At 46.1% G+C, this 25,639-nt stretch overlaps 1 protein-coding gene across 1 annotated transcript; it reads left to right on the top strand.

The window, feature by feature from the left end:
- Positions 1-1,531: 1,531 nt before the first annotated feature.
- LOC148045375 (maestro heat-like repeat family member 5) lies at positions 1,532-25,559 on the top strand. Its single transcript, XM_087715092.1, has 21 exons — positions 1,532-1,585; positions 3,627-3,734; positions 5,705-5,821; positions 6,309-6,431; positions 6,986-7,135; positions 8,000-8,119; positions 9,927-10,006; positions 11,263-11,398; positions 12,737-12,832; positions 12,984-13,088; positions 13,606-13,741; positions 14,591-14,697; positions 15,022-15,171; positions 15,700-15,854; positions 17,832-17,979; positions 18,336-18,517; positions 18,752-18,889; positions 19,570-19,684; positions 23,140-23,283; positions 23,852-24,028; positions 25,364-25,559. Exons 1-21 carry the CDS (start codon positions 1,532-1,534, stop codon positions 25,517-25,519), a joined length of 2,697 nt encoding a protein of 898 aa, XP_087571218.1. The 3' UTR covers positions 25,520-25,559.
- Positions 25,560-25,639: the final 80 nt, after the last annotated feature.

Here is a 25,639-nt window from a genome sequence, read left to right as displayed (position 1 = left end):
AAGATGCCATCCTATCTTTATATCCAGGTATCTATGCTACAGGGCTGGGCTACTTCTGGAACCAACCTTCTCCTATCACATCAGCCCATCCCACCCTATCAACCAATCAATCAATCCATCCATCCATCCATCCATCCATCCATCTATCAGAACAGAGCCAGAAGGGACCTTGAAGGTCTTCAAGTCCAACCTCCTGCTCAAGCGGGAGTCCCTACACCATAACAGACAAGTGACTGTCCAGTCTCTTCTCAAAAGCCTCCAGTGATGAAGCACCCACAACTTCTGGTGGCAGGCTGTTCTACTGGTTGGCTGTCCTCACTGTTAGGAAGTTTCTCCTTAATTCCAAGTTTCTTCTCTCCCTTGATTAGTTTCCATCCATTGCTCCTTTTTCTGCCTTCAGGTGCTTTGGAAAATATGTGGACCCCGTCCTCTTTGTTCCAGCCGCTCAAATACTGGAAGACTCCTCTCATGTCTCTCTCTCTCTCTCTCTCTCTCTCTCTCTCACACACACACACACACACACACACACACACACACACACACACGCACACCGCCCTTCTTTCCTCTACATGAGCGAAACCCAAATCCTGCCACTGTCCTTCATCAGGCAGGGAAGAAATGGCGGAGACCCTCTCAGCTCTTGAGAGTTGCGCCCCTTCCTGGATCGGGATGCTTTGTGCACAGTCACTTGTGCCCTCGTCCTTTCTCGTTTGGACTACTATAACGCTCTCTACATGGGGCTGCCCTTGAAGAGCACCCGGAAGCTTCAACTGGTCCAGAATGCGGCTCCGCGGATTATCATGGGGGCACCTAGGTGCTCCCATATTACACCCCTTTTAGGCAGACTGCACTGGTTGCCGCTTGTCTTACAGGTGCGATTCAAGGTACTAATTATGACCTTTAAAGCGCTCCATGGCTTAGGCTCAGGATACCTAGAGACCACCTACTGCCACCGGTAGCCTCCCACCGTCCATTGCGATCCCACAGAGTTGGCCTCCTCAGGGTGCCATCAGCCAGAGTGTCGGCTAGTGACCTCCAGGAGGAGAGTCTTCTCTGTGGAGCGCCTTTCCTCTGGAATGAGCTGCCCCCGGAGCTTCGTATAATCCCCGACCTCCAGTTCTTCTGACGCGCCCTAAAAAGTTGGCTTTTCCAGCAAGCCAACCTCTCCTGAACAAAACAAGATAAATTATTGATCACTGTTAATTTTAATTCGATTTTTTTTAAAAAAAATGTCATTGTCAATTTTAATTGGGTTTGGGATATTCTATTTAAAATTGTTTTAACTTTGGTATTATGTGTTTCTTTTAATGTTGTACGCCGCCCTGAGTCCTTGGGAGAAGGGCGGCATATAAATCTAATAAACCTAAACCTAAACCTGAACCTCTTCCCTTCAAGAAGGCTCCTCCTGCCCAATTGCCCCTCGATCTCATCTTGTGTCTCCTTCCCAGAACTCTCGGATGAACATTTCCAATATTTATGGGCAAGAAAGCGGTGGTTCAAATGCAGACAGAAGAAAGAAATATTGGACTCGATGGAGGAGGCAGAAATTTTGGATACCATCTTGGAACATCTTCATCCTCTCCAGGTAAGCAGGGGTCACTGGGGTCCCGGAAGTCCTTTGTGGAGAGATTGCGGAAGCCACTGCTGCCACGATGGAGATAACTGACCCCCAAAGTAGACAAAGGTGGTTCTGGAGAAGTGGCTGTACGATGGGGCCCTTGGTGGGAGGAGCATGGAAGGACCATGGAATGATCGCCTCAACCATTTCAGACTTCTCCTGAACATCAGGACAATGCGATCCTTAGAGTCTGTCACCAGCCCTGGAACGCTCCCAATCCATGGAGAAAACCCAAAGAAGGTGGAGATTTTTGCATATCTGGGATCCCACCTCCAAGGCAAAGGTCTTCTGACCCAGGCTTCCTTAAAAAGCAAGAAGTAGAGTCTTGGTCACAACTGTGAATTCCTTTCATTGAGAGTCAGCCAGGCTTGGCAAACAGTCTTTCAGAGGAATATTTATCTACACGAACCTTATCTCGCTTGGAGAGCTGCCAGATAATCAGTTTCCAAACACAGGGCAAGGCAACACTTGGCACGGAGTCTCTTATAGTCACAAACAGAACTTCCCACTCTTGAAACAGCCAACCAACTGAATGCCTAAGCCCTCGTCTGAGCTTCCCTCAGTCCCCAGGACTGACCCATATTCTTCTCCAACCTTCTCATTGTCCCACCCTATTGCCAGCTCCACTGGAGGGCCACAACAAAAGGGAACATTAATGGCAAGGTGCAAGCAAGGATGAGTGCAGTCTGGATGCATTGGCAAGAACTCACTGATGTGTTACTGGACACACAGATGCCAACCCGTCTTGAATCTAAGATCTACAAGAGAACCATCCTCCTGTTGCACTGTATGGCCCTGAATGCTGGGCAGCAACAGGAGGGAGCAAAGTCTCTCTCCATGCCATGGAAATGCAAATGATCCCTTGGATATCGGGCACCTCCCTTTCTGACCACATCACACATGACACCATTTGACCACATTTTGGTGTGGCACCAATTACAGAGAAGATGAGAGAAGTCTGACTCTGCTGATAAGGACACGTCCCGAGAGCAGCACCTTCCACTGTGGCCAAGGCTGCCAACAAACTAGAAGTCAGTGACTGGTGACCTTGTGGGCATCCAAAATAAGGATGGCAAGAGGCCATCAACAAAAATATGGAAGCTGCAGGCCTTCTCCCAGGTGATGCAGGTGACAGAGCTAAGTGGCCCTCAATGATCCAAAACTGGACCCTGCACCTGTGGGAATACGCTAGGAAGAAGAAGATGGGGCCCTTGGTGCTCCCTGGACTTGGTTCTTTAGTTACACAGATTTCATGACGCAACTACATCATCAGTGCTGGTGAGTGTGATGTTTGCTCCCTGCTTATTTGGGGCAAGCTACTGTGTATAAACAGAGAGCAAACTTCACTCCCCTCTAGTTCTGATTATGTTTTCTAGTTGGGCCATGAAATATCTGCAAGAAAACCCTTCTTCTCCTCCACTCTGAAAACCTTGTACTCCCTTGTACTACTGACAATGTTCCCTATGTGAGGGATGCCCGAATTAATCATGAGCCTCAACCCAACCTTCAAAAGAAATCCAGTTATTTATTAGGAGCTTCATATCCATCCCATCCAAATGGAGCCAACTCTGACCTCACTTTTTTGCGTGCTAGCTCTGACCCTGTTTCCCCCTCCCCCAAGGTGGGTCATCAGTCGACGAAGCAATTTCACAGGTTGTAGATGTTGATAAATCAAGGACTACCAACCTCTGGAGACTGGTTGCTTCCTGGCCATTCCAATCGGAGGAAAAAAATCCAGACACTTCATCTCACCATTTGTGGCAGAGCTTTTCCTTCTGTTCCTCTCAAAAGCTCTCTTGGCTCCAGCTGATGCAATCCGGATGGTCCTTCTTAGGGGCTTCGTGTCTGTCCCAGCTAGAAAAGTCGAATCAATGATCCGATGCACCCTGAGGCAGAAGGGAGACCAACCCTCCCCTTGGAAACACAGAAAAACCTCTTCCTTCCTCTGCTCCTTCACTTCCTCACAACTTCTTTTTTGTTGTCCTTGTTGTCGTTGTTGTCAAAGCAGATTCCTGCAGACCACAAAGTCACCAGGGGGAAAATGAGTGGATGGCAGCCCATCAGCCAGAAGCTTTCAAGGCAACAAAGCACTTCCTACTTCTTGTCTAAAGAGAAGGTAAATATGCTGAGCTTTTCCCCTTTTAGGGCGCCAGTTGTCTTAGACAAAGGTCAGAAGAGGACAACTTGCTTATCTCCATCAATTTTTATCTCTTTTCCTCTTCTGTGCTTTGAAATCTAGGGTAGAGTTCCAATCCATCCATCTCCCCTTTCCATATTCCGCTCTTGCCATTGCCAACCCCGCTCACTTTGTTGTCAGTATCCACAGTTTTCTTATCTCTTTGCTCATTTTGTCCTTCCATCTTTCAAATTCTGTCCTTCACTTTCTTCATTTGCTAAACATCCTCAGTTTCTCCATCAGATTTTTCTGTTTTGTATTCCATATTCTCCAATCTCTTCAATTCTCTCTGTCACAACTAATAGATTTTGAATTTCAAACATAATCATTTGCAATATTACAGTTTCTTTTTTTCTGCTGGGCCATTCTTTCAATTTTTCAGATACTGCCACTGTAGGGTTCAAGGCTATTTTAATAAACTTCAAACAGGTTCATTTATTATCTTTATAGATATATTAGTTTGATAATATGATATTTTATATAAACAATATATGGAGATTATGAGAGGAGGTTTAAAAGCTTTATCTAGAATATGTTATAAAGATGTATTGCGATTGGATGATTTTAGGATGATTTAATGGAATATTATCATATAATCCTATTCTAGATTTTGAATATTATATATAAAAGGACGTAAAAACAATTATAGTCAAATTAATGTTGAGATATAATAATTGCAATATACATGAATATAGGTGAATTTAAAATATGTGATTTGATATGAAAAGCAGGTGATGACTATGGAAGAGATGCATGGAAGTACCGTAACCAACTGACACACTTTCTACAATTTGTAATGGAAGATGGCTTTTTTATTTTTATTTTTGTGTTTGTTTGTCCTTGTTCAGAAACAAATAAAAATTGTTTAAAAAAAGAGGACAAATTCCTGTAGCCAACTCTACACTGCCCACTAGTCACGGCCAACTGGCTGTGGGTTAATTCAACAATTCAAATGTTTTCCAATAATGTTAAAAGTCATTTTAACGTTTGTCGTTTCATTTTGTCTCTCCTTTGGCATCCTTTCTTTGATGCTTATGCATCCTTTCTTTGATGCTTCGATATTAGACAGACAAATGAATATTAGAATTACAGACTTGGAAGGGGGCCTTGGAGATCTTCTAGTCCAACCCCTTGCTCAAGCAGAAAACCCTTTACCATTTCAGGCAAATGGTTGTCCAATCTCAACTTAAAAGCCTCAAGTGATGCAGCACCTACAACCTCTGGAGGCAAACTGTTCTACTGGTTAATTGTTCTCACTGTTAGAAAGTTCCTCCTTAGTTCTAGGTTGGTTCTCTCCTTGATTAGTCACAGACTAACATAATAAGAGAGTTGGAAGGGACCTCGGAGGTCTTCTAGTCCAACTTTCTGCTCAAGGAGGAAACCCTATACCCTTTAAGGCAAATGTTGTCCAATCTCTTCTTAAAAATCTCTAGTGAAGAAGCACCCACAACTTCTGGAGGCAAACTGTTCCAGTCATTAATTGTCTTCATTGTTAGGAAGTTCCTCCTTAGTTCTCCTTGATTAGTCACAGAATTACATAATAAGGGAGTTGGAAGGGACCTCGGAGATCTTCTACTAAGATCTTCCACTAAGAAGTTTCTACTTAGTTCTAGGTTGGTTCTCTCCTTGATAAGTTTCCATCCGTTGCTTCTCGTCCTGACTTCTGGTCCCTTGGAGAATAGGTTGACTCCCACTTCTTTGCGGCCACCCTGAGATATTGGAACACTGCTATTAGTGCAACTCTTGTTCCCTACTGAGTGGGCCATGGCGGGTAAGCCATGCTTAGTTGGAAATGGCCCTGTGCTTGACCACACTTGCTCCTTTTCTGATCATCCTTTGTCCTGTTCTTCCTTTTCCTGGATGATGGGTGGAGCTCCCTCAGACTCACAAACTCTTTTTCCAACCTTCAGATAAACCTGTACAAATATTATGGCTTCAAATTGAGGAATACCAAGCAGAAGGACCTTGTAAAAGATCACCTCAAGAAGCTTCTGGCAATCTCACTTGAAGACGAGACAGACAGAGAGGTGAGTGGGAGTGGGCTTCCTGTGGGGGCTGAGACCTGCAACTTTGTGGGGTCCTTGGTGCTCTCTGAGCTTGGTTACAAGAAATGTAAACCTTTTGCGACCCAACTCATTTCATCAGTTCTAGAAGGGAACAGGATTTGAAGAGGGGAGGTGAAGGGAGGAGAAGAGAATAGGAGAGGAGAAGGAGTGGGCGGAGGAAGGAGGAGGGGAGGAGAGGAAGAAAAGGAAGGAGGGGAGGAGGAGGAGAACTGTGGGGTTTTTGGAGTAGGAGGAAGAAGTCTGTGGGGTCCTTGGTGCTCTGTGTGCTTGATTGCTTTCTTGCAGACATTTTATTACCCAGTTAGGTAATTTCATCAGTGGTAGAAGGGCCTGGGGCTTGCAAAGAGGAGGAGGAGGAGGAGGAGGAGTAGGAGGAGGAGGAGGAGGAAGAGGATGATTAAAAAAAGAAAATGCAAATATCCTAATTCACAAGCATTGCTTTGCCTAGGGAATCTCGGAGAGCATCCACCTAGCTGCACACCATCATCTTCCCGAAATTCTCTTGGTTCTCAGGGAGGTCGGTAACATCGCACAGCCCAAGAGACCATCTCTCTTGGAAGACTCCCATGAGGTAAGACAAGGGATGGGGTTCCAAGGTCCAAAACTCAGTAGAGAAGAAGGCTGGGGGATTCTGGGAAGGAAAGTCCTAGATGTTTAGAAGGATGGATGCTCCAGGCGATCTGGTCTCTTCAGGCTAGTCATAGATCTCAAAGACCTGAGACCAGCGCTGAGATTGTAGGTGGGGCTGGAAATTCTCCACCTCCATCTCCTGGAGGACCATTTTATAAGTCTAGAGAAGATCATGAATTGTCCAACAAACGTCTCAAGTAGACTCAAAGGTGCTTTTTCAAAGGGCTTGGACTTTGTTTGTCCTTGAAGACATTTCGCTTCTCATGCAGGAAGCTTCTTCTGTTTTGACCAAAGTCAGAACTGAAGAAGCCTCTTGGATGAGAAGCGAAACCTCTTCAAGGAAAAAAAGAAGTCCAATTGCCTTTGGAAAAAGCCCCTTTGGGACAACCATGACCTGGATGACTAAGAATCTCCATCTGTTTCCATCCATGGCTTCTTGTCTTGTCTTCTGGTGCTTTGGAAGAGAGTTTGACCCCCTCGTTTTTGTCCTGGCAGGACCCACAATATGTGTCTGACAGAAGGATTAGGACAACATTAATCCTCTGCTATGGACAAGCAGCCCAGGGAGCCTCCCCTGAAGACCTGGGTGATTTCATCCAACCCATCGTGTCCGAAATGCTTGTCCAGTACTCCACTATGAACAAGGTAGGCTGGTTTCCACTGGAATTTCTCTGGATTTCAGTTGATGGTGAAAAAATATAAGAAACGTCTGTAAAAACCAACCAAGCTCAGGGAGCACCAAGGGCTCCACAGTTCAACCCTGAGCTACAAATATCCCCTTTTGGTGAACAAGGACAACCTGACTGCAGTTCTTAGAGGTTGCTGGGGAGAATCTAGTTTAAAACAAGTGACCTCCAGCTCCCAGTTATGCCTCCCATTCAGATCTGCTTCCTGTTCCAATTGCCCTGGAGATGATGAAATGCTAGGGGTTTCTTTATCTATGGTCATATCACATTCATTACACTCAAGGCAGCGCATTATCCTCTTTCTTCCTTTTCACACAACCACAACAACCCTGTGATGTGTGTTGGATTGAAAGAGAAGAACTGGGCCAGATGTGGACTCACCCAGCTGGCTCTCATGCTGAAGGTGGGACTAGAACTCACAGTCTCCTGGTGATTGGCTCAGACAGTTGACTTTCATGGCTATAGTGGGACTAGAACTCTCCATCTCTTGGTGATTGGCCCAAAGTCTTTCAGCTGCCTCTCATGCCTAAGGCGGGACTAGAACTCTCCATCTCTTGGTGATTGGCCCTAAGTCTTTCAGCTGCCTCTCAGGCCTAAGGCGGGACTAGAACTCTCCATCTCTTGGTGATTGGCCCTAAGTCTCTCAGCTGCCTCTCATGCCTAAGGCGGGACTAGAATCCAGAATGTCCAGGGGGTATTTTGATTGGGAGCCCCCCGGAGTTCAAGAAAAAACTGTCAGCTATGTAAAGGTTGAAATAAATAGATGCACCCTCTTCCCTCTGGTGTCTTCTCACCTCACCCTCTTCCCATTTGGGTTTCCCAGGACGAAGGCCTGAAGAAAGCCTTCATGAGGTCCATCATCATGGTCACCAAAGCGGCTGCCCTCAGCAGGAGGCAAGACCTCCATCTGCCCCAGAAACAGGAATTGGTCACCAAGATCATCGTAAGTGGGGACGGGGGGCAGGTGCTCCTGGCGCATTTAAGTTTGAAAGAGAATTTGAACTGAATTTAGTTCTAATCAATTGGGCCCCAAACGATTCTGTTGCTAAGTGGGACAGCTGTTAACTGAATTCTGCCCCATTGTATGACTTCTCTTTCCACCGTTGTTAGCTGAATCACTGCCGTTAAATTAGTCACACGGTTGTTAAGTGAATTTGGCAACTCCTTTGTTTTTATTATTAGTATTTATTTTTATATCCATAGACAGACAGACAGACAGACAGACAGACAGACAGACAGACTGACTGACTGACTGACTGACAGAAAAATAGATGATGATGATGATGATGATAGATAGATAGATAGATAGATGATAGATAGATAGATAGATAGATAGATAGATAGATAGATAGATAGATAGATAGATAGATAGATAGATAGATAGAGTTCTGACCCCCTCCTCCATCCAGTAACGAATGCCAAGACAAATTTAAATGGAATGTACTTTATTAGCAAGACACCAAAACCTCGGTGGCTGAAAGCCAAGCATAACAACAGATAAGGACCTTGGCAGCAACTCAGACAAGCCTCGGCAGCAATCCAGCCTGCCAATCTAGTTACAAAAGTTCTCCAACTTTTAATCAATGCGTTAACTTCTGCAAGAGGGTCGTGTGTACAAGCAGTCCTTTTTATAGTCCGGAGAGGAGCCTATAGTCTGGAGAGGAGTGCAATTACCTCCTGTAACTGCGCAACTGTTCCTGGCGCCTAGTAGCTCTTCAGTGCCAAGCATCCAGGAACAACTCACTGCTGACCTCAGGCTTACTCTCCCTTGTTTCCTCCCCACTGGTCCAAGGCTCAGGCGCCTGGTGGCCAATCAGCTTCTCTATGCCCTGCTTGGAGTTGGAACCCTGTCCAGGGTCCTCCACATCCTCCAGAGCCGACTCATCGGGCCCCTCGCTGTCAGAGTCTGGTGGCAGCTCCAACGGCTCCTGCTGGGTCACAACAGATAGATAGATAGATAGATAGATAGATAGATAGATAGATAGATAGATAGATAGATAGATAGATAGATAGATAGATAGATAGATAGATAGATAGATAGATAGATATGGATGGTGAGCGAGAGAGAAAGAGAGAGAGACAGACAGATAGACAAATATTTAATATATAAAGTAGAATGAAAAATAGAAATGGGAAATTAGGGGAAGAAAAAAAATGCATTGAAACTTTCTAGAAGAAACTACACAGCCAATGTCCAGAATGGCAGAGGGTGGAAGTGTATAACATTAAGAGCGGTGGATTTAATTCTCAGAATTCTCTGGCCTTTAGGGGTCCTGAGAGTTGAAGTTCACAGGTCGTAGTGAAGCCCTAGTTACACATCCCTGACTTAAACCATGGTCAGGAGACACTGCAAACTGCCATCAATGCAGGCTGGTTCCCAAGCGACCAAAATATGATCCTATGATCCCTGAGGAAGAAGAGCCTCTCAGAACTTCAAATCTGGGTCATAAGTAGTCCTTGGGTGTTAGAATTAGAAGAACAAAGTTGGAAGAGACCTTGGAGGTCCTCTAGTCCAGCCAGGAAACCCTATACCACTTCAGACAAATGGCTATTTGGAAATGAAAATTTCCCCTTAGTTCTAAGAGGGATCCTGCAGAGATCCGTCATAATTTTAAATGGTGGCTAAGTGACCAGTTGTAAGTTGAGGACTTCCCATGTCAACCAGGAAAGGCGTAGAGATGGGAATAGTGCCAGCTGGATGGTGGCCACATCTCAGGAGCTTTCTTACACGTCTTTCCTTCTCCTTTCAGGAAGTCATTGAAGATGAGCCCCTGATACCCTTGTCTGTCACAATTCTCCATCAAGCCATCGTCACCATCACCTGCATGAGGTATGTACCTGCACCACCCTCATCTTTCCCCCAGCTGAGGAGGAACTTGGAGTTGCACCAAGTGATGGGATTTCCGTGGAAAGTCCCCGTGCTCTAGAGCATGGGGGGTGGGTCAAACTCCATTTCATTGAGGAACACATCAGGGTTCTGGTGGGTGGGTGGATTGATGGTTCGATGGATGGAGAGAGAGAGGGAGGGAGGGGGAGGGAAGGATAGATAGATAGATAGATCCAGGAGAGCAGGAGTTCAAACTCCATTTCATTGATTTGCTGGAAGAAATGTCCTTCTGGTTTCGGCTCCAAGTGAGGAATAAGACATTGGAGACATGGAGGCTGCTTGGAAAGATGGTTTTAATGGTGGACAGGAGCACATGGCTTGAGTCCTGAACAGAAAAGGTGATAACGTGCTTCAATGTTGGTGGAGAAGAAGAGAAGGGCTGAGGGAGGGGCTTGCTAGGCTTTTTATAACCTGTTCAGTCCCACCTCTGTTTCCTGTTCCTGTGTAACAAATGTATTCTGATTGGTTGTCAGACTCCCATGGGGCCATGCAGGGGCACCTCTCTAGGCTGCGTTTTGAATCCAGATTTGGTTGAGTTCTCAGATGCCATTGGGTGAATTGGGTAAAGGGCCAGTATCATCATGCCTTAATCCCATCACTTGGAGCTGAAGGGGAGGATTCTTTATTATGTAAAGGGAGTAGCTTGGTCATCTTAATGGCCCATTGATAAAGGGGGTGGGGGCAGGAAGCTGCAGGGAGCTATTCTCTCTTCCTTTTCACATCCAGGGAAATATTCTGACTTTTCAATATTTCCTAGGATATTTCATTTTTCTGGGAGAGGGCGGGGTGATAACTTTCCATAGGAGGACACATCAGGGCTGTGGTGGGTGGGTGGGTGGAAGGATGGATGGATGGATGGATGGATGGATGGATGGAGAGGGATGGATGGATGGATGGATGGATGGATGGATGGATAGATAGATAGATAGATAGATAGATAGATAGATAGATAGATAGATAGATAGATAGATAGAAGATTCTTTACACTGAGAACAATCAATCAGTGGAAGGGTTTGCTTCCAGATGTTGTGTGCTCTCCATCACTCGAGGTTTTCAGAAAAAGAGAGGACAAGCATCTGACTGGGATGGTTTAAGGACCATTAAGCAAGAGTTGGAGTAGAAGACATCCAAGGTCCCTTTTAGCCCCCTGAGTCTAGGATCTCCTCACACCTCCCTCCTCTTTTCTTGTCTTTAATCAGCCGTATGAAGCCCTCCTTGAACTCTGAGGTGAGGTCTGAAGTGGTCAACCAAAGCATCCGGAAGGTGTTTTCATTGCCAGCTCTCAAAGTAGCCACAATGAAAACAGATAGCCAACCCCCATCATCTCACTCTCAGGTGAGCAGTCCAGATGGAGCAAAGCAATAGGGGATCCACCTGGAAACAAGGATGCAGTGAACAGGATTCCTGATCTCCTCAACAGCCCTGGATCCATCCCTCGAGCCAAAGGTCCCCTTGGCTTGTCCCTTCCTCTTTGGTCTTGAAAGTCTGCTTCCCCTTCTCGTTCTACGTTTCTGGATCCCAGGAGTCCCTATTTTGAAGCCCTAAACATTTCCAGGGGTTTTTCCTCCCCATCATTTCTCTCTTCCTCCACTTCTCTTTTATCTTCTGGTTGAAGGATCTTCTCAAGATCAATTCCCATCTCCTCCCTTTGCCCCACAACAAAAGAAGGGCCATGGTGGGGCAGAGCAACCATGGTCTGCAGGCACTAGCTATGATTCCTAGCAGAGGTGGGTTCCTACCAGTTTGCACCAGTTCGGTAGAACTGGTTCGTCAAATCCACTGAAACGTTTAGAAGAGGTTCCACCATTGGACCCAGAAAGCAGGCCACACCTACAGAAGAGGTTCCAAAAAATTTTGAAATCCAACACTGACACACACACACACACACACACACAGAAAGAGAAAGAAAGGAAGAAATAAATAAAGAAAAAAAGAAAGAAAAAGTGAGAGAGATGAAAGAAAAAAGGAAAAGGGGACAGAGAGACAAAAGGAAGGAGAGAGAGAAAGAGAGAGAGAGAGAGAGAGAGAGAGAGAGAAAACACCTGGTCAGCAAGCTACTTCCACCAGGTCACATGGCTGGCAAGCCACTCCCACAAAGGAGGCCACACCCACAGAGTAGGTTCGAAAAATTTTTGAAACCCACCACTGATTCCTAGGTAGTCTCAGATAACCCTCAGAATTCACATGCTTAGCAACCGAATCAGATTTATGATAGTCGGAGTATTATAGGGTCACATGACACCCCTACTGTGACCTTCTGACTAGTAAATAGGGAAGTTGGATTCACTTAACAACTGTGTGACCAACTTAACAACCAAAGTGATACATTTAACCCCTGTGGCAAGAAAGTTCATAAAATGGGGGCAAAATTCACTAATGTCTCACTTAGCAATGGAAATTTTGGTCTCAATTGTGGTCGTAAGATGAGGACTGCTTGTATTTGAATCTCCCAGAACTGTTAAGGAAGAAAAAACGGCCCTGCAAGGTCAGCCACTCCATTTACTGCAGACCTCTGGACTTCAACTCCCAGAATTCCATGGCTGGCTCAGGAAGGTTGGGAGCTGCAGTGCCCCAGTCATAAAGGGGACATCACCTCTGGATTTCTGCCTCTTTCAGGAGCCGTTCCTTCCTTAACGCCCCTCATTCCTTCTGACATTTTCTCCTTTTTTTTAGGATTTCTATCATCAAATAGCCACTGCCTGCAACAACATGCTGACCGGATTGCTGTCTGAAGCTCCCAATTTGGATGCCCTGCAGGAGATCCTGATGGTAAAGAGAGATCTTTCTTGGGGTGGGTCGCCCGGTCAGCCAGATGTTCAGGCTGGATTTGGCCCTTCTGTCCCCCTGTGGAGTCTGTGGCTCTTCCAACTGGGAATGACCCATTCCTCCTTTCCTCCCTCTCCTTCGTTTCCCCTGGCAGCACACAAATCCCTGGATCGATTCTCCCAAGAGCCACGAGAGATGGAGGGCCCTCAAGGCCATCAAGCACCTCTTCAAGTTCGTTTTAGAAAATGTCAATTTCGATGTAAGTCTCCCTTTGGGATGAGAAGCAAAATGTTTTCAAAGAAAGGAAACCCCCCAAGAAAGTCCAGCTGCCTTTTGGGAAAAGCACCTTTGGGATGTGACCAGGAGGATACAAGGAGTCCTGCTTGAGCAGAGGATTGGAGGAGAAGACCTCCACGGTTCCTTCCAGCCACTGCGGTTCTGTCATGCTGTGATACTGAGATTCTGTAATTCTCAGGTTCTGTGATTCAAAGATTCTGAAATTCTGAAATTCTCAGGTTCTGTGATTCAAAGATTCTGAGATTCTAAAATTCTCAGGTTCTGTGATTCAAAGATTCTGAGATTCTGTAATTCTCAGGTTCTGTGATTCAAAGATTCTTATATTCAAATATTTGATAATTCTATGATTCTATCATTCTGTGTATCTAAGATTCTGTGGTTCTGTGGTTCTTATTCCCTGATTTCAGCCGGCTGAAAGCTTCATGAGCCCCCTCCCCTTCTCTCTCCTCTTTCCCCTCCTTTCCCCTTCCTTTCTTTAGACCACAGGTGACTTTTCTTTGCTGGGACAACTGGTGGCTTTGCTGGCCCTGCACATTGGCGACAGCAGACCAGAAATTGGCCGGATATCCGCAGAGGTTGCCTACCACCTGCACCACCTCCTCATGAGCAAAATGGGTGAGAACTTTGGACTCCAAGGGTTGACTTGCTGCAAGAAGACCAGGGATGCTCCCTGCCCAGGAGAGCATTGGGTGGCACAGTCTGTGGCTTAGCCAAGAAACGTTGGGTCGTTGGGCTTGGCAGAGATGCCTGGAATTGGCAGTTGATATTGGCATTTTTCAGGGCCAGGGGTCCTTTTAAGAAGGCGATTCTCACGTTGTGAGTCAGCTAGGGAGGAGGAAGAGGAGGGGGGAGAGAGAAGGAACGATGAAGAGAGGGGCAGGGAGCAAGGAGGGGGAGGAGAGGGAGAAAGGAAGACAGGGAGGAGAAGGAGGAGGAAGAGTAGCAGCAAGTGGAGGAGGAGATGAGAAGGGAGGGAAGAGAGAGGAAGAGAGGGAGAGGAAGATGAGGAAGGGGAGGAGGAGGAGGGAGTGGGGGAGGAAATCAAGAGGGAAGGGAAGAGGAGGTAATGAGAAAGTAGCGAAGAGAGAGGGAAAAGAGTTAGAGGAGGAGGAAGAGGAGGAGAAGGACAGCGGGGTCCTTGGTGCTCTCTGAGCTTGGTGGTTTTCTTCTTGACATTTCATGACCCAACTAGGTAACGTCATCAGTACTTGAAGGGAGGGATCTTTTCTCTGTGCTTCCATAAGTATTGATGGTCATCCCCCCTGATGATGTTCCCTAGTTGGGCAATGAAACACCTGCAAGGAAACCCCCCCAGGTCAGAGAGCACCAGGGACCCCTCAGGTCGACCCTGAGCTCCAGATCTTCTCTTCTCTTGCTATGATTAAAATGACCATCAGACGAAGGAAGTTCCCAGGTTCCGAAGGCCAAAATCTGACCTTGCGGTTTCTTCCCCTCCCTCCCAAGCAAAAGAAATGGACAAGAAACAGAAGAACATTGTACATTTGCAGAGGGAGGAATTCCTTGTTTCGGGCTCTGGGATCTTCCACAACAACATCTCCAAAATGGCGAAGGTATGTTTTGGATCAGCCTTTGGCCTGGCTTCCTTTTCCTCCTCCTCCTGACCCGGAGAGCCTCAAAGGAGTCAATCTCACAGTGGGGATGGCATTCTCCCAAGATTGGGCTTTGGGTACCCCTCCCCCCAATGCCTAGGAGGAAGAAAGGGTAGCTGCCATGTTGGCTTCTTTGACTCCATCCGAATCCCACCTGATGGAGGACATGGAATAAGGCTGCATCTCTACACGATGTGCTGTCCCCCAATCTGGGTCAAAGTCTCAAGAGAAGGGCGTCAAAGCTCAAGGCATCTCTGCATGGTCTCCTTTCCTTCTCTCCGATAGGCTTTTGGGAAGCATCTCAGCCCATTGCAGCTAACGCAGCTGCTCTTGGAAACCCTGGGGGCTTTGACACACGTGGACATCTCACACTCTGCGGGGCTGCTCCTCAACGCCATCCTATTGGAGTTTGGTGATGAGGAGGAAATTAAGGAAGTAAGGACATTGCAGGGTTTGGAGCAAAAGGGATGTAGGAGATTTTGTAGAAAACAAAGATGAGAATGGCTGAGACCTTTTTGGCTCAGTGATGACACTTCTTCTGGTTTTAAGAAGGCTAAGGCTGGATAGGAGGCCACTGAGCGATCCTAGGGCTGTTGAGAAAGTTGTCCAAACCTCCCAGAAGAAGGTAAGGGCAAAACAAAGGAGCCATTTTTTTCATGAAAAATAACATTTGGTGAGCCAATGTGGCAGTGGTGAAGGCTCCAGATGTTTTTATGGCTTTGTCAGCCGCCTTGAGTCGTCATGTGCGAATAGGCGGCAATATAAATCTCCTAAAATATACCAATAAATAAAATATCACAGGCAGCTGGACAAATCAGGAGTTTTTTTAAAAAAAACGTAGGGCAAACTTTGACATTGTGGGGGCCAATTTATTTTCCCCAATGAGTGGAAGTTATCATCCCTACTGCATCTCCAATGGAGACCAACACTGAATCTCATCCTCCAATCTCTCTTTTGCCATAGCTACCCATGATCTTGAAGGAGATCTACCAGCGTCTCCCGAATATTACCCACCCAGCAACCAAAGCCCTCGCCCTCAAGGCCGTATGTCACTTGGCCTCCAAGAGGGTCAACCAAGTTGTGGACATATTGCTGGAATCCTCCGTTGGCTGTGATGGGTAAGAAGAACTTCAAGGAGATGGGCATCCTGTTGTCTTGGATTCCTCAGAGTCTCTCAATCCTTTACAATGGGGTGAATCCCTGTTGCCTTTGAAGCCCTATATGTCCTACGACCCGGGTATCTGCGAGACTGTCTTCTGCCACATACCTCCCTCAGACCAATAAGATCGCACAAGTGAACCTTCTCTGGGTGCCGTCAGCGGGACAATGCCAGCTGGTGGCGCCTAGGAGTAGGGCCTTTTCTGTTGCCGCTCCGGCCCTATGGCATGAGCTGCTCCCTGAGATCTGGGCCCTGCCCACTCTCATGGCCTTTCGCAAAGCCATTAAAACCTGGCTTTTCCGGCAGGCTTGGGGCTGTTGACCCCATGATTGAGGTCCAGCCCCCTCCTGATTGGGTGTTTGTTGAGTTTCCCTTTTTAACCTTGTTGTGCCCAATTGTTTTTAATAATTCTTTTTAATTTTTTTCATTTCTGTAAGCCGCCCGGAGTCCTTCGGGATTGGGCGGCATAGAAATTTAATAAATGAAATGAAATGAAATGAGCTCAGGTGGCGGAAGAGGGTGGAAGTTGGTTCTCTAAGCTTCTGCGTTGGTTTCCAAATGTTTTGTTACCAGGCAAGGTAACATCTTCAATGGAGTTTAAGGAACGCTAGTGCTGATGATCTTCTGCCTGTAAGGGCTTGGTGTGGTCAGTAGGTCTTGTGATGGAAAGGTCACATCAGGTGTGGGTTGTCTCAGGTCAGGGTCATATCAAGTGAGGGTCTTCTGATGGGTCTTCTGATGGACCAGGTGAGAGTCATATCAAGTGAGGGTCTTGTGATGGGGAGATCACCTCATATTGAGGGTTATGTCAGGTGAGGAACTTGTAATGGGTCTTCTGATGGACCAGGCGAGAGTCATATCAAGTGAGGGTCTTGTGATGGGGAGGTCACCACAAATTGAGGGTTATGCAGGTGGGGATCTTGTGATGGGTCTTGTGATGTGGAGGTCATGTCAGGTGTGGACCATATCAAGTGAGGATCTTGTGATGGGTCTTCTGATGGACCAGGTGAGAGTCATATCAAGTGAGGGTCTTGTGATGTGGAGATTGAGGGTTATGTCAGGTGGGGATCTTGTGATGGGTCTTGTGATGTGGAAGTCATGTCAGGTGAGAGTCATATCAAGTGAGGGCCTTGTGATGGGGAGATCACCTCAGATTGAGGGTCATGTCAGGTGAGGATCTTCTGATGGGTCTTCTGATGGACCAGGTGAGGGTCATATCAAGGGAAGGTCTTGTGATGGAGAGGTCATGTCAGGTGTGGATCATATCAAGTGAGGGTCTTGTGATGGGGAGGTCACCTCAGATTGAGGGTCGTGTCAGGTGGGGATCTTGTAATGGGTCTTGTGATGGGGAGGTCAGTAAAGGTCGTGTCAGGTAAGGGTCTTGATGGATGTTTTGATGGGCCATGGGTGTGTCACAGATGAAGTCTTCTTGTGGGAGGTCACATCAGATGAGGGTCGAGATGGGAATGAACTTTGAAAGATATTTTATGACTTTTCTTGTCACATTCGTTAAATGAATCACTGCAGTTGTCAAGAGGGAAACATGGTCGTTAAGTGAATCTGACTATTCAATGTGCTTATTAGAAGGTCACAAAATGTGATCACTTGACTTTGGGATGGTCATAAATTTGAACCAGTTGTCCAGGAGTCTGAATTTTGGTCAGATGATCCTAAGGATGCTGGAAAGTGTGAAAACTGGGAATAAGTCACTTTTTTCAATGACGTTGTTTCTTTGAATGGCTCCTGGAGAAATGGTTGTAAGTCGAGAACTACCTGTGTATATATATTTTTCTGGCATGAGAGCCATTCATTTGGACTTCGGTTTTCCAATCCTTCCTTCTGTTTGGGGGTGGGGGGTCATCTCTCTGGCTGGCCGTCTCTTCCGAAATGGGGAAAGGATCTGATTCCCTCCCAATCGGTTTCTCCCCCTCCGCAGAAATGCCAGGGAGATTTGGGAGGCGCTGGCTGAAGACCCTTATGCCAATCTGAAGATCATGAAGCCCCTCATGAAAAGGCTGGAAGACCAAGACCCCAGCACCGATGCCCTCTCAAGGAGGAATAGCAAGTCCTTCATGCCCATTGCTGTAAGCCCTCCACTGGTGGCTCTCTTTCCCTTGGATCTAGAGGTGGGGAACACCTAAGGGAAGGGGAGAGGGAGGCAGTGGGAAAACTGCTGGGGCTAAAATTGGAGCGTCATTTGGCATAAGCCCCTCCTCCTTTTTAGGTGGAGGCAGATGTTTCTCTTCCTGGGCTCAATGAGAATGTATCTGTCGAACAAAACTCCTCATTGGCAACAGAAAGGGCATCTGGCCAGTAAACTCTCAGCTCCGTTCAGTTGGCCAGAGTCCACCCTGCAAGGGATTCTGGGGAAGAGGAAGAAGGTGATGAATCTAAGTAAACTGGGGAGCCCAAGGTGACTCTCCCTTCATTCCATTTCTAGGCCACCAATGCCCTCTCTTTCCTCCTGTCCCTCCCGAACGCTGCTGAGCTCCTCCCCAACAAATTCTCCAACCTGCTCCTCGCCCTGGTCACGCAGCTGTACTTCCTCCTGGGAGCCAGCAAGAGTGGATCCGGGAGGTCCAGCAGAGTCATGGACCGTTCAGAACAGATCAACCTCTTGAAGTAAGGAAATCTCCTGGGACCAATCTGGATCCAACTGGATATAACTGAAAGGGGAAGAAATAAAGGGAGGCTGATTTGCTATTGTGTTTTGTGGTTGTTGCACAAGCCGCCAAGTGAAAGCTGGAGCTCTCCTGAGGGCAGCGGGAGGCCGGTTGGGGTCAGGGGAAGCATGGCCTTTGCAGGGGGCATCAGCTGAAGCATTGGCACCGACTCTTCTCCCTTCCTTTGATTTAGCACGGCAGTGGAGGCGATCAAAAACCTCATCCTGTCTGCCGGATACAATGAGGAGTATGAAGATTTGACGACGCTGGGATGCTGGAAGATGCTCTTGAGCCCAGATAGTCTGTTTGAGGCCATTTTCCACCTGGTCCGGTAAGAACTTCAGAGTCCAAAGAACTTGGCCTTGAGTGGCAGTGGGTGAGAGAGGGAGGGGAGGGCTGAGGGAGAAGAGGAAGAAGAGGCAGAGAGAGAGAGAAAGTGAGGGAGAGGGGGAAGAGGGAGGGAAGGGGGAGGGAGAGAGAAAGAGAGGAAGAGGGAGGGTTAGATAGAGGAAAAGGAGAGAGGAAGGGAGAAAGAGAGTGAAAGAGAGAGGAAGGGTGGTCAGAAGGAGAGGACGAAGAAGAGGCACAGAGAGAAAGAGAAAGAAAGGGTGGTTGAGTGGGAGGAAATATAGAGAGAGGGAAGGGGAGATAGAGGAGAGGAAGGGAAGGGAGAGAGCGAAAGAGAGGGAGGCGGAGGGGGAGAGAGAGGGAGACAAAGAAAGGAGAGGGAGAGAGGAAGAGGAGGGAAGAAGAAAAAGACAGAGAAAGAGAGGGAGTGTCAGAGGGAGACAGAAGGAGAGAGAGAATGAGATGTAGAGGGAGGGACGGAAGGAGAGGGAGGAGGAGGGAGAGAAAGACAGAAAAAGAGAGGGAGGGTGAGAAATTCTGTAAATGGACTAATTCATTGAGTAATTCATTTATCCATAATTCAGATAATCATTTCTCTAGCTTGGTGATTTTCTCCTCACTCACCAGCAGATCTTATCTGATTTCTCCCTATTTGATCTTTAGGAAACTCTTTGCATACAATAAAGTGGAGATGAAGATGATGTTCAGACATGCCAACACCTACCTGCACCATCCCGACTTAAGGGAGAAGACAATTGGCATGGTGTTCTTCTCGGAGGTGAGGATGCACCACAACATTGTGGAACTCCAGGAAAGTTGTGCAGGATTCAGGGGGACTTTATGATTAGGAAGTTGAAGTTGTGGGGGCTCCATCACTGGAGGCTTTGAAGAAGAGACTGGACAGCTGTTTGTCTGACATAGTAGATGGTCTCCTGCTTGGTCAAGGGGTTGGACTAGAAGACTTCCAAGGTCTCCTCTTACTCTGTTAATCGATGGAATTGGAGAGAAGGAGGGAGGGAGGGAGGGAGGGAGGAAGATTCAATGACCCCAAATTCCGTTTCCTCTTTGCATTATAGACAGTTTTGTATTGCCATTCTGTAGTCTTCGACATAAGACCGTCATAGAACCTCCACTGGTCACTAAGTGATCGCAGAAACCCTCAAGCCAATGCCGTGGTCATAAACTTAGGATAAACCAGATATTTCAGTGATTTTCTTCTACAGGTTGTCCTTGACTTATGACCACAACTGAGCCACAACTGAGCGACTTATGACCACAACTGAGCCACAAATTTCTGTTGCTCAGTCCCTAAGCAGGTTTTGTCCCATTTTACCACTTCCTTTGCCACAGTTGTTAAGTGAATTGCTGCCGTTGTTAAGTTAGTCACACGGTTAAGTGAATCTGGTTTCCCCATTGACTTGGCTTATCAGGCGGTCACAAAACGGATCACGTAACCTCAAAACACTGCGACCGTTAGCATGTGAAGCTGACATCACAAAGATACGATTTCTTCTCTCCCTCGTAACTTTCTCCAGTCCTTCCTTCCTTCCTTCCTTCCTTCCTTCCTTCCTTCCTTCCTTCCTTCCTCTCCCTCTCCTCACTTTCCCTCTCCTTTTCCCTCTTCCTCTACTCAATAATCAATTTTAAGGAGTATTAAGGGGTGATATAGTCTATATATCAACAGATTCATATATTATAAGAAAACAATAAGGGGGGGGGATTAAAAAAACAACCACCCTACTCCTTAATCTTAATCTCTTGAGCTGTTTTGGAATAAAAATACCTTCCTCCAAGATCAGGAATCTGTTAAGCCACTCGCGACTCCTGCAGCTTCTCGCTTATTGCATGTGTTGAAGTTCTTTTAACCCAAACCAAAGATGCCTTTTAAAAAACAGGTTTACATCACATTCTTATGCATGCCAGTTCTGTGTGTGAGGTAATTTAAGGTGGTTCTGACAAGTGTCGTCGGCATCTTCATATTCGGTCGCATGGGCAGCAAGCCACTCCCATCTGGTCACATGGGCGGCAAGCCACTCCCACAAAGGAGGCCACACCCACAGAGTAGGTTCGAACAATTTTTGAAACCCACCACTGCTATGGTCGTGCCAAACCAACCTTCTCTTCAGTCTTCCCTACAGGAAATCTTCGGTTTACAAAAGTCTTTCCAGAAACCCCTCCGGATGCCAGATCCAGCTGCTCTTCATGGAGCTCTCCATTCAAGCAGCCATTCGTCCTGGCAGCTAGCCCCACACCCTCTGTTCTTTAATCTTTTTATTGATGGAATTTTTTTCAAACGCTTCTTACTTTTTAAACTGGACTGGATTTTTTCTTCTTCTACTACTTTCTTTCTTTTTCTTTTTTCAATTCTCTAGTGCATATTCTTTTTAAAAACTTTTCTTTTTCTCCTGAAGTTTGGAATATAAAGAGGGGAGTAAAAGTAGAAGAAAAGAAGTTACACTGCCACTTAGAGGCTTGGAGGCTTGGAAACATTGTTTTTCTTTTTTTTTCTTTGCACATTTGATTTACATTTCAAGGTCTCTGAGCTTCTTTATTGAAAATGATAGACAGATGAGCAGGGACGTGCAGTCACTAGAGGCAAGGGAGGCAGAGCCTCCCCAGTCTCCTGAGAGAAAGGAAAGAGTTTTAAATATTTTTGCTTCTTGCCGCTGCCGCGCTCTGCCGCCTCGCCCCTCACCTCCTCCGTCCCCGCTGACATTCTTGGGAGCAGGTCGGGTGGCTGGCTGGCTGGGATGAGAAGAGCGGTTTGTCTTTGTGCCGGCCAGCCGGCCGGCCAAGCAGGAAACAGGTCGGGTGGGGGTGAGTGCTGGCTGGCTGGGGAGGGACTCACCGCTCTTGCCTCACCAACGGTATCCTTCACCGCACGTCACTGCAGATGAGCATGGATTGTTTATACAGGTGCTCCTCCGGGGTACTATCAGTAAAAAGAAAGCCTTGAAAGATAGAAGAATTGCAGTGAACTTGTTTGGAACTTAATCAAAAAGCCTTGGATTCTATATAGTGGCAGTGTATACTATCTGGAGGAATGTTGCAACACGAAAAAGAAAAGAAAGAGAATGCAGAATATTGAACAAAGAACAGAAGAATTGAAGAAAAAGATGAACAAAGAGATAAGAAAATTGGTGATATTGACAGGAGATTGAGGTTGGAAAAGACAAGAGTGGAATATTGTTATGGGAGATTGATAGATCAGATTTCCAAAATATAGAAGAAAAAAGGAAAAAAATTGGGCAGCTCTAATGTTAGAAATTTTGGCAGAAGCATCGGTAATAACCAAAGTGAAGTTGATGCAAGGAACAGACGAGGGGTTTCAAGTCTTTACAAGATATGCAATGAAAAACAAGTTGCCAAGAGAAGTCCATATAAGATCTACCAAGAAAGCAATTAGAACACAAATACTACAAATGGCAAGAGATATAAGATTTCACAACTATTGGAAGGATACAGGATGATGTAATGAAGTGCTATAATAAAAACTAATTTAGTTAGAATATTACGCATAAAATGAATAATAGTTATAGTCAAATAAATGATTAATAATGAAATTCTATATAAATTGTAAGTGAGGACTATGGAGAGGATGCATGAAAGTTTTGTAACCACAGATCAATAATTTTATATAGAATACAATGTAAAGATGTAATATTACTGGATGGTTTTAGGATGATGTAATGAAATGTCATAATATAAATCTATTCTAAATTTAGAATATCTCACATAAAGAAGTAATAATAACTATAGCCAAATAAATGTTAAATAATTATAATAATTGTATACATATATATTAGATTGATAATATGAGATTCTATATAAATTGTAAGTGAAGACTATGGTGAGGAGGCACAGGAGTTTTGTGACCAATTGACATACTGTATGTGACTGGAGGGTGGTTTTATGTTATATGTTTATTTTGTTTGTTTAAAAATTAAAAAAAAGAAAAAAAGAAAAAAAAAGAAACACTGTGACCGTCATAAATACGGACCGTCAAGTACCCAATTTTTGATCAGGTGACTGTGATCAATGGTCATGAGTCTGAAAAATGGAGTTGTCCCTTTTATCAGTGCCATGGTGACTTTCCGCCATCACTATATGAGGACTGTCTTTTCTTTTCCTCTCCCCATAATGGCTGAATGTGGCATCTCTTCATAGAGGCTCTGAGGAAAGTTCTCTTCCTTTGCTTGGTTAATAATCCATCACTCCACTCTTCTTCCCCAGCTTCTCTCTCACCCGGAGCTTGGACACTTGTTCATCATGAAGGACATCCTCAGGGTCCTCCAAAAATGGATGGCTGAGCCATATCCCCTCATCCAAATATTTGCTGTTCGTGGTCTGGGGTATCTTCTCCAGCACCCCTTTGAGGTAAGAGATGGGGGGTAGGAAGGGAGGGACTTTCAAGGGAGCAGCAGGTGTGACCTCACTCTCTAGGAATTCTACAAGGTTAGGAAGGGTAGAAGGAGGAGAAGAAGACAACCACCAGAAAGAGGATGCCCTCAGCTACAGTGGCCTCTCTTCTACAAAGATGGAGGCATCCCTGGAAGATCTGAAGGATCAATTTGGAGACAGATCCTCTTGGAGGACATCCAAAGCAGAACAAGAAGCAATGGATGGAAACCAATGAAGGAGAGAAGCAACCTAGAACTAAGGAGAAATTTCCTGACAATAAGGACAATTAACCAGTGGAACGACTTGCCTCCAGAAGTTGTGGGTGCTCCAATACTGGAGGCTTTCAAGAAGAGACTGGACAACCATTTGTCCAGAATAGTGTAGGGTCTCCTGCTTGAGCAGGGGGTTGGACTAGATGACCTCCAAGTTCCTTTTCAACCCTGTTATTCTATGTTCTGTGGGCTTCTCTGTGTTTGTCATTCCTAGACTCAGAGAACTCCAGTGACCATGTTTAATCGTTCCCTCTTTTCCCTCCTTCCTGCAGAATACGATGTTAGAGCCGGTGCTAGTCCCTGTGGTCAACTGTGCTTGTCACCCAGACAAGTCTGTAGCAAAAGAATCACTCCGGACGCTTCAGTTCCTTTTCCGGCATCTGAATGCTCAAACCTATGGATGGAAAGCTGTCAACCTTATTCCGGTCCTGGGGAATTATTTTGCTGATGTACGTCAACCAAATCACAACAAACTAATCCACCACCCCCTCTCTCTCTTCCTCTCCCACCCTCCCTCCCTTCTCTCTTTTTCTTCCACAAAGATCGCCTGGGTACCATCTGAAGAATTCTAATTTTATCAAAAAGTCTTAGAAATAGTTCAGCAACAACTGTGTTGTTCTCATCTAAAAGAGTGTGTGAGCTTGCAGATTATCATTGAGCCCTTCCAGAGAGCTGGAGAAGTGCCAGATGAGGTGGAAGAGAATGAAGGTTGCCACTCTCTTCAGCTTCACCAAACCACCATCAATCACCCTCCATATTTATTAAAAATCCCGATTGGTGTTGCTTGATCTCAGACACTTTAAGGTGTGTGGATTTCAACTCTGCTGGCCTGAGAAGGTTGAAGTCCCCACATCTGAAAGCTGCTCAGATTGGGAAACTCTGGTCTCCATCAGTATTTCTCCCTCTTGGCAACTTGGAGAGGTGAGGACTTCAATTCCCAGAATTCTCCAGCCAGCATACTGGAGTTGGAGTCCTCACATCTGAAAGCTGCAAAGATGGGAACCCCTCGATCACACCATAGAGGTTGGTCTGCAAGCCTTTTACACCCATGGCCAACCATTGGCATGGCCTTGTCTAGAGAAACAGTTGCCAGACTCCCCTTGCTTTGTCTCGTGAGTGGGAAACTGAGGCAGATCAGATGAAGAGGATGGGAGTTACGAAGGCTTTTATTGTAGGTTTAGTGGATCCCTCCCTGCCTTTCTCTTTAAGGAAACAAAGGAGAATCAAATGTGAGACGTTTTCTCGCCTGAAATTTCTGCTCTCAGATTTTGCTCAGCTGACTGTTAGAATTAGAATAAGAATAAGTTTATTTATAGGCCGCCCTTTTCCCTGAGGGGACTCAGGGCGGCTAACAACTTATATGGGAGGGATACATACAATAACATATAACATAACACATAATTAAAAGAATAAACAACATTCATTCAGCATTCGGGTGGGGGCGAATTATAATCTTTACCCCCAGGCCTGACGGGATAGCCAGCTCTTGAGGGCTGCGCGGAAGTTCTGAAGGGTGGTGAGGGTACGAATCTCCACAGGGAGATCGTTCCAAAGGGTCAGAGCTGCTACAGAAAAGGCTCTCCTCCGCGTAGTGGCCAGCCGGCACTGGCTGGCAGATGGCACTCGGAGGAGGCCTAATCTATGAGATCTAATAGGTCTCGAGGAGGTAATTGGCAGGAGGTGGTCTCTCAAGTGTGTGTTGCAGTTTGTTCTTCTAGGTTCTCACAACACCTCCCACTTCCTAAATGCTATTGGAGGGACTGACACATTTCTCTTCCTTGTAGGAGGACACCGAGTTGCGCAACACCTCCATCACCCTTTTTGGCCTGGTCTTAAAAGGGGTCAAGAGGGCAGAGGGGAATCTGACCAAATCCATCCTGCACAACCTGATTCCTCTCATAATCCAGTTGGCTAATAGTTGGACCCGAGAGGTGAGTTGAAGGGCGGGGTCAACTAAGTTCCTGCTCTCTTCATGCTCCCTTCTCCATGAGACCACGCTGTACCCCCATCTTTACTCAGAGCAATGTGGTTGCATCATGTGGACCCTCTGGAAAAGGCAA

The sequence above is a fragment of the Thamnophis sirtalis genome, unplaced genomic scaffold (genome assembly GCF_051295495.1).
Source record: "Thamnophis sirtalis isolate CommonGarterSnake01/CBP01778 unplaced genomic scaffold, rThaSir2_p1.2 scaffold_5, whole genome shotgun sequence".
Lineage (NCBI taxonomy): Eukaryota > Metazoa > Chordata > Lepidosauria > Squamata > Natricidae > Thamnophis > Thamnophis sirtalis.
This window is presented reverse-complemented; position numbering and strand designations above follow the sequence as displayed.

Coding starts and splice junctions, on each gene's coding strand:
- LOC148045375 (XM_087715092.1), top strand. CDS start 1,532: ATGGAGGAGGCAGAAATTTTGGATACCATCTTGGAACATCTTCATCCT. Junction 6,432..6,985: donor TCTTGGAAGACTCCCATGAG/GTAAGACAAGGG, acceptor TTGTCCTGGCAG/GACCCACAATATGTGTCTGA. Junction 7,136..7,999: donor AGTACTCCACTATGAACAAG/GTAGGCTGGTTT, acceptor TGGGTTTCCCAG/GACGAAGGCCTGAAGAAAGC.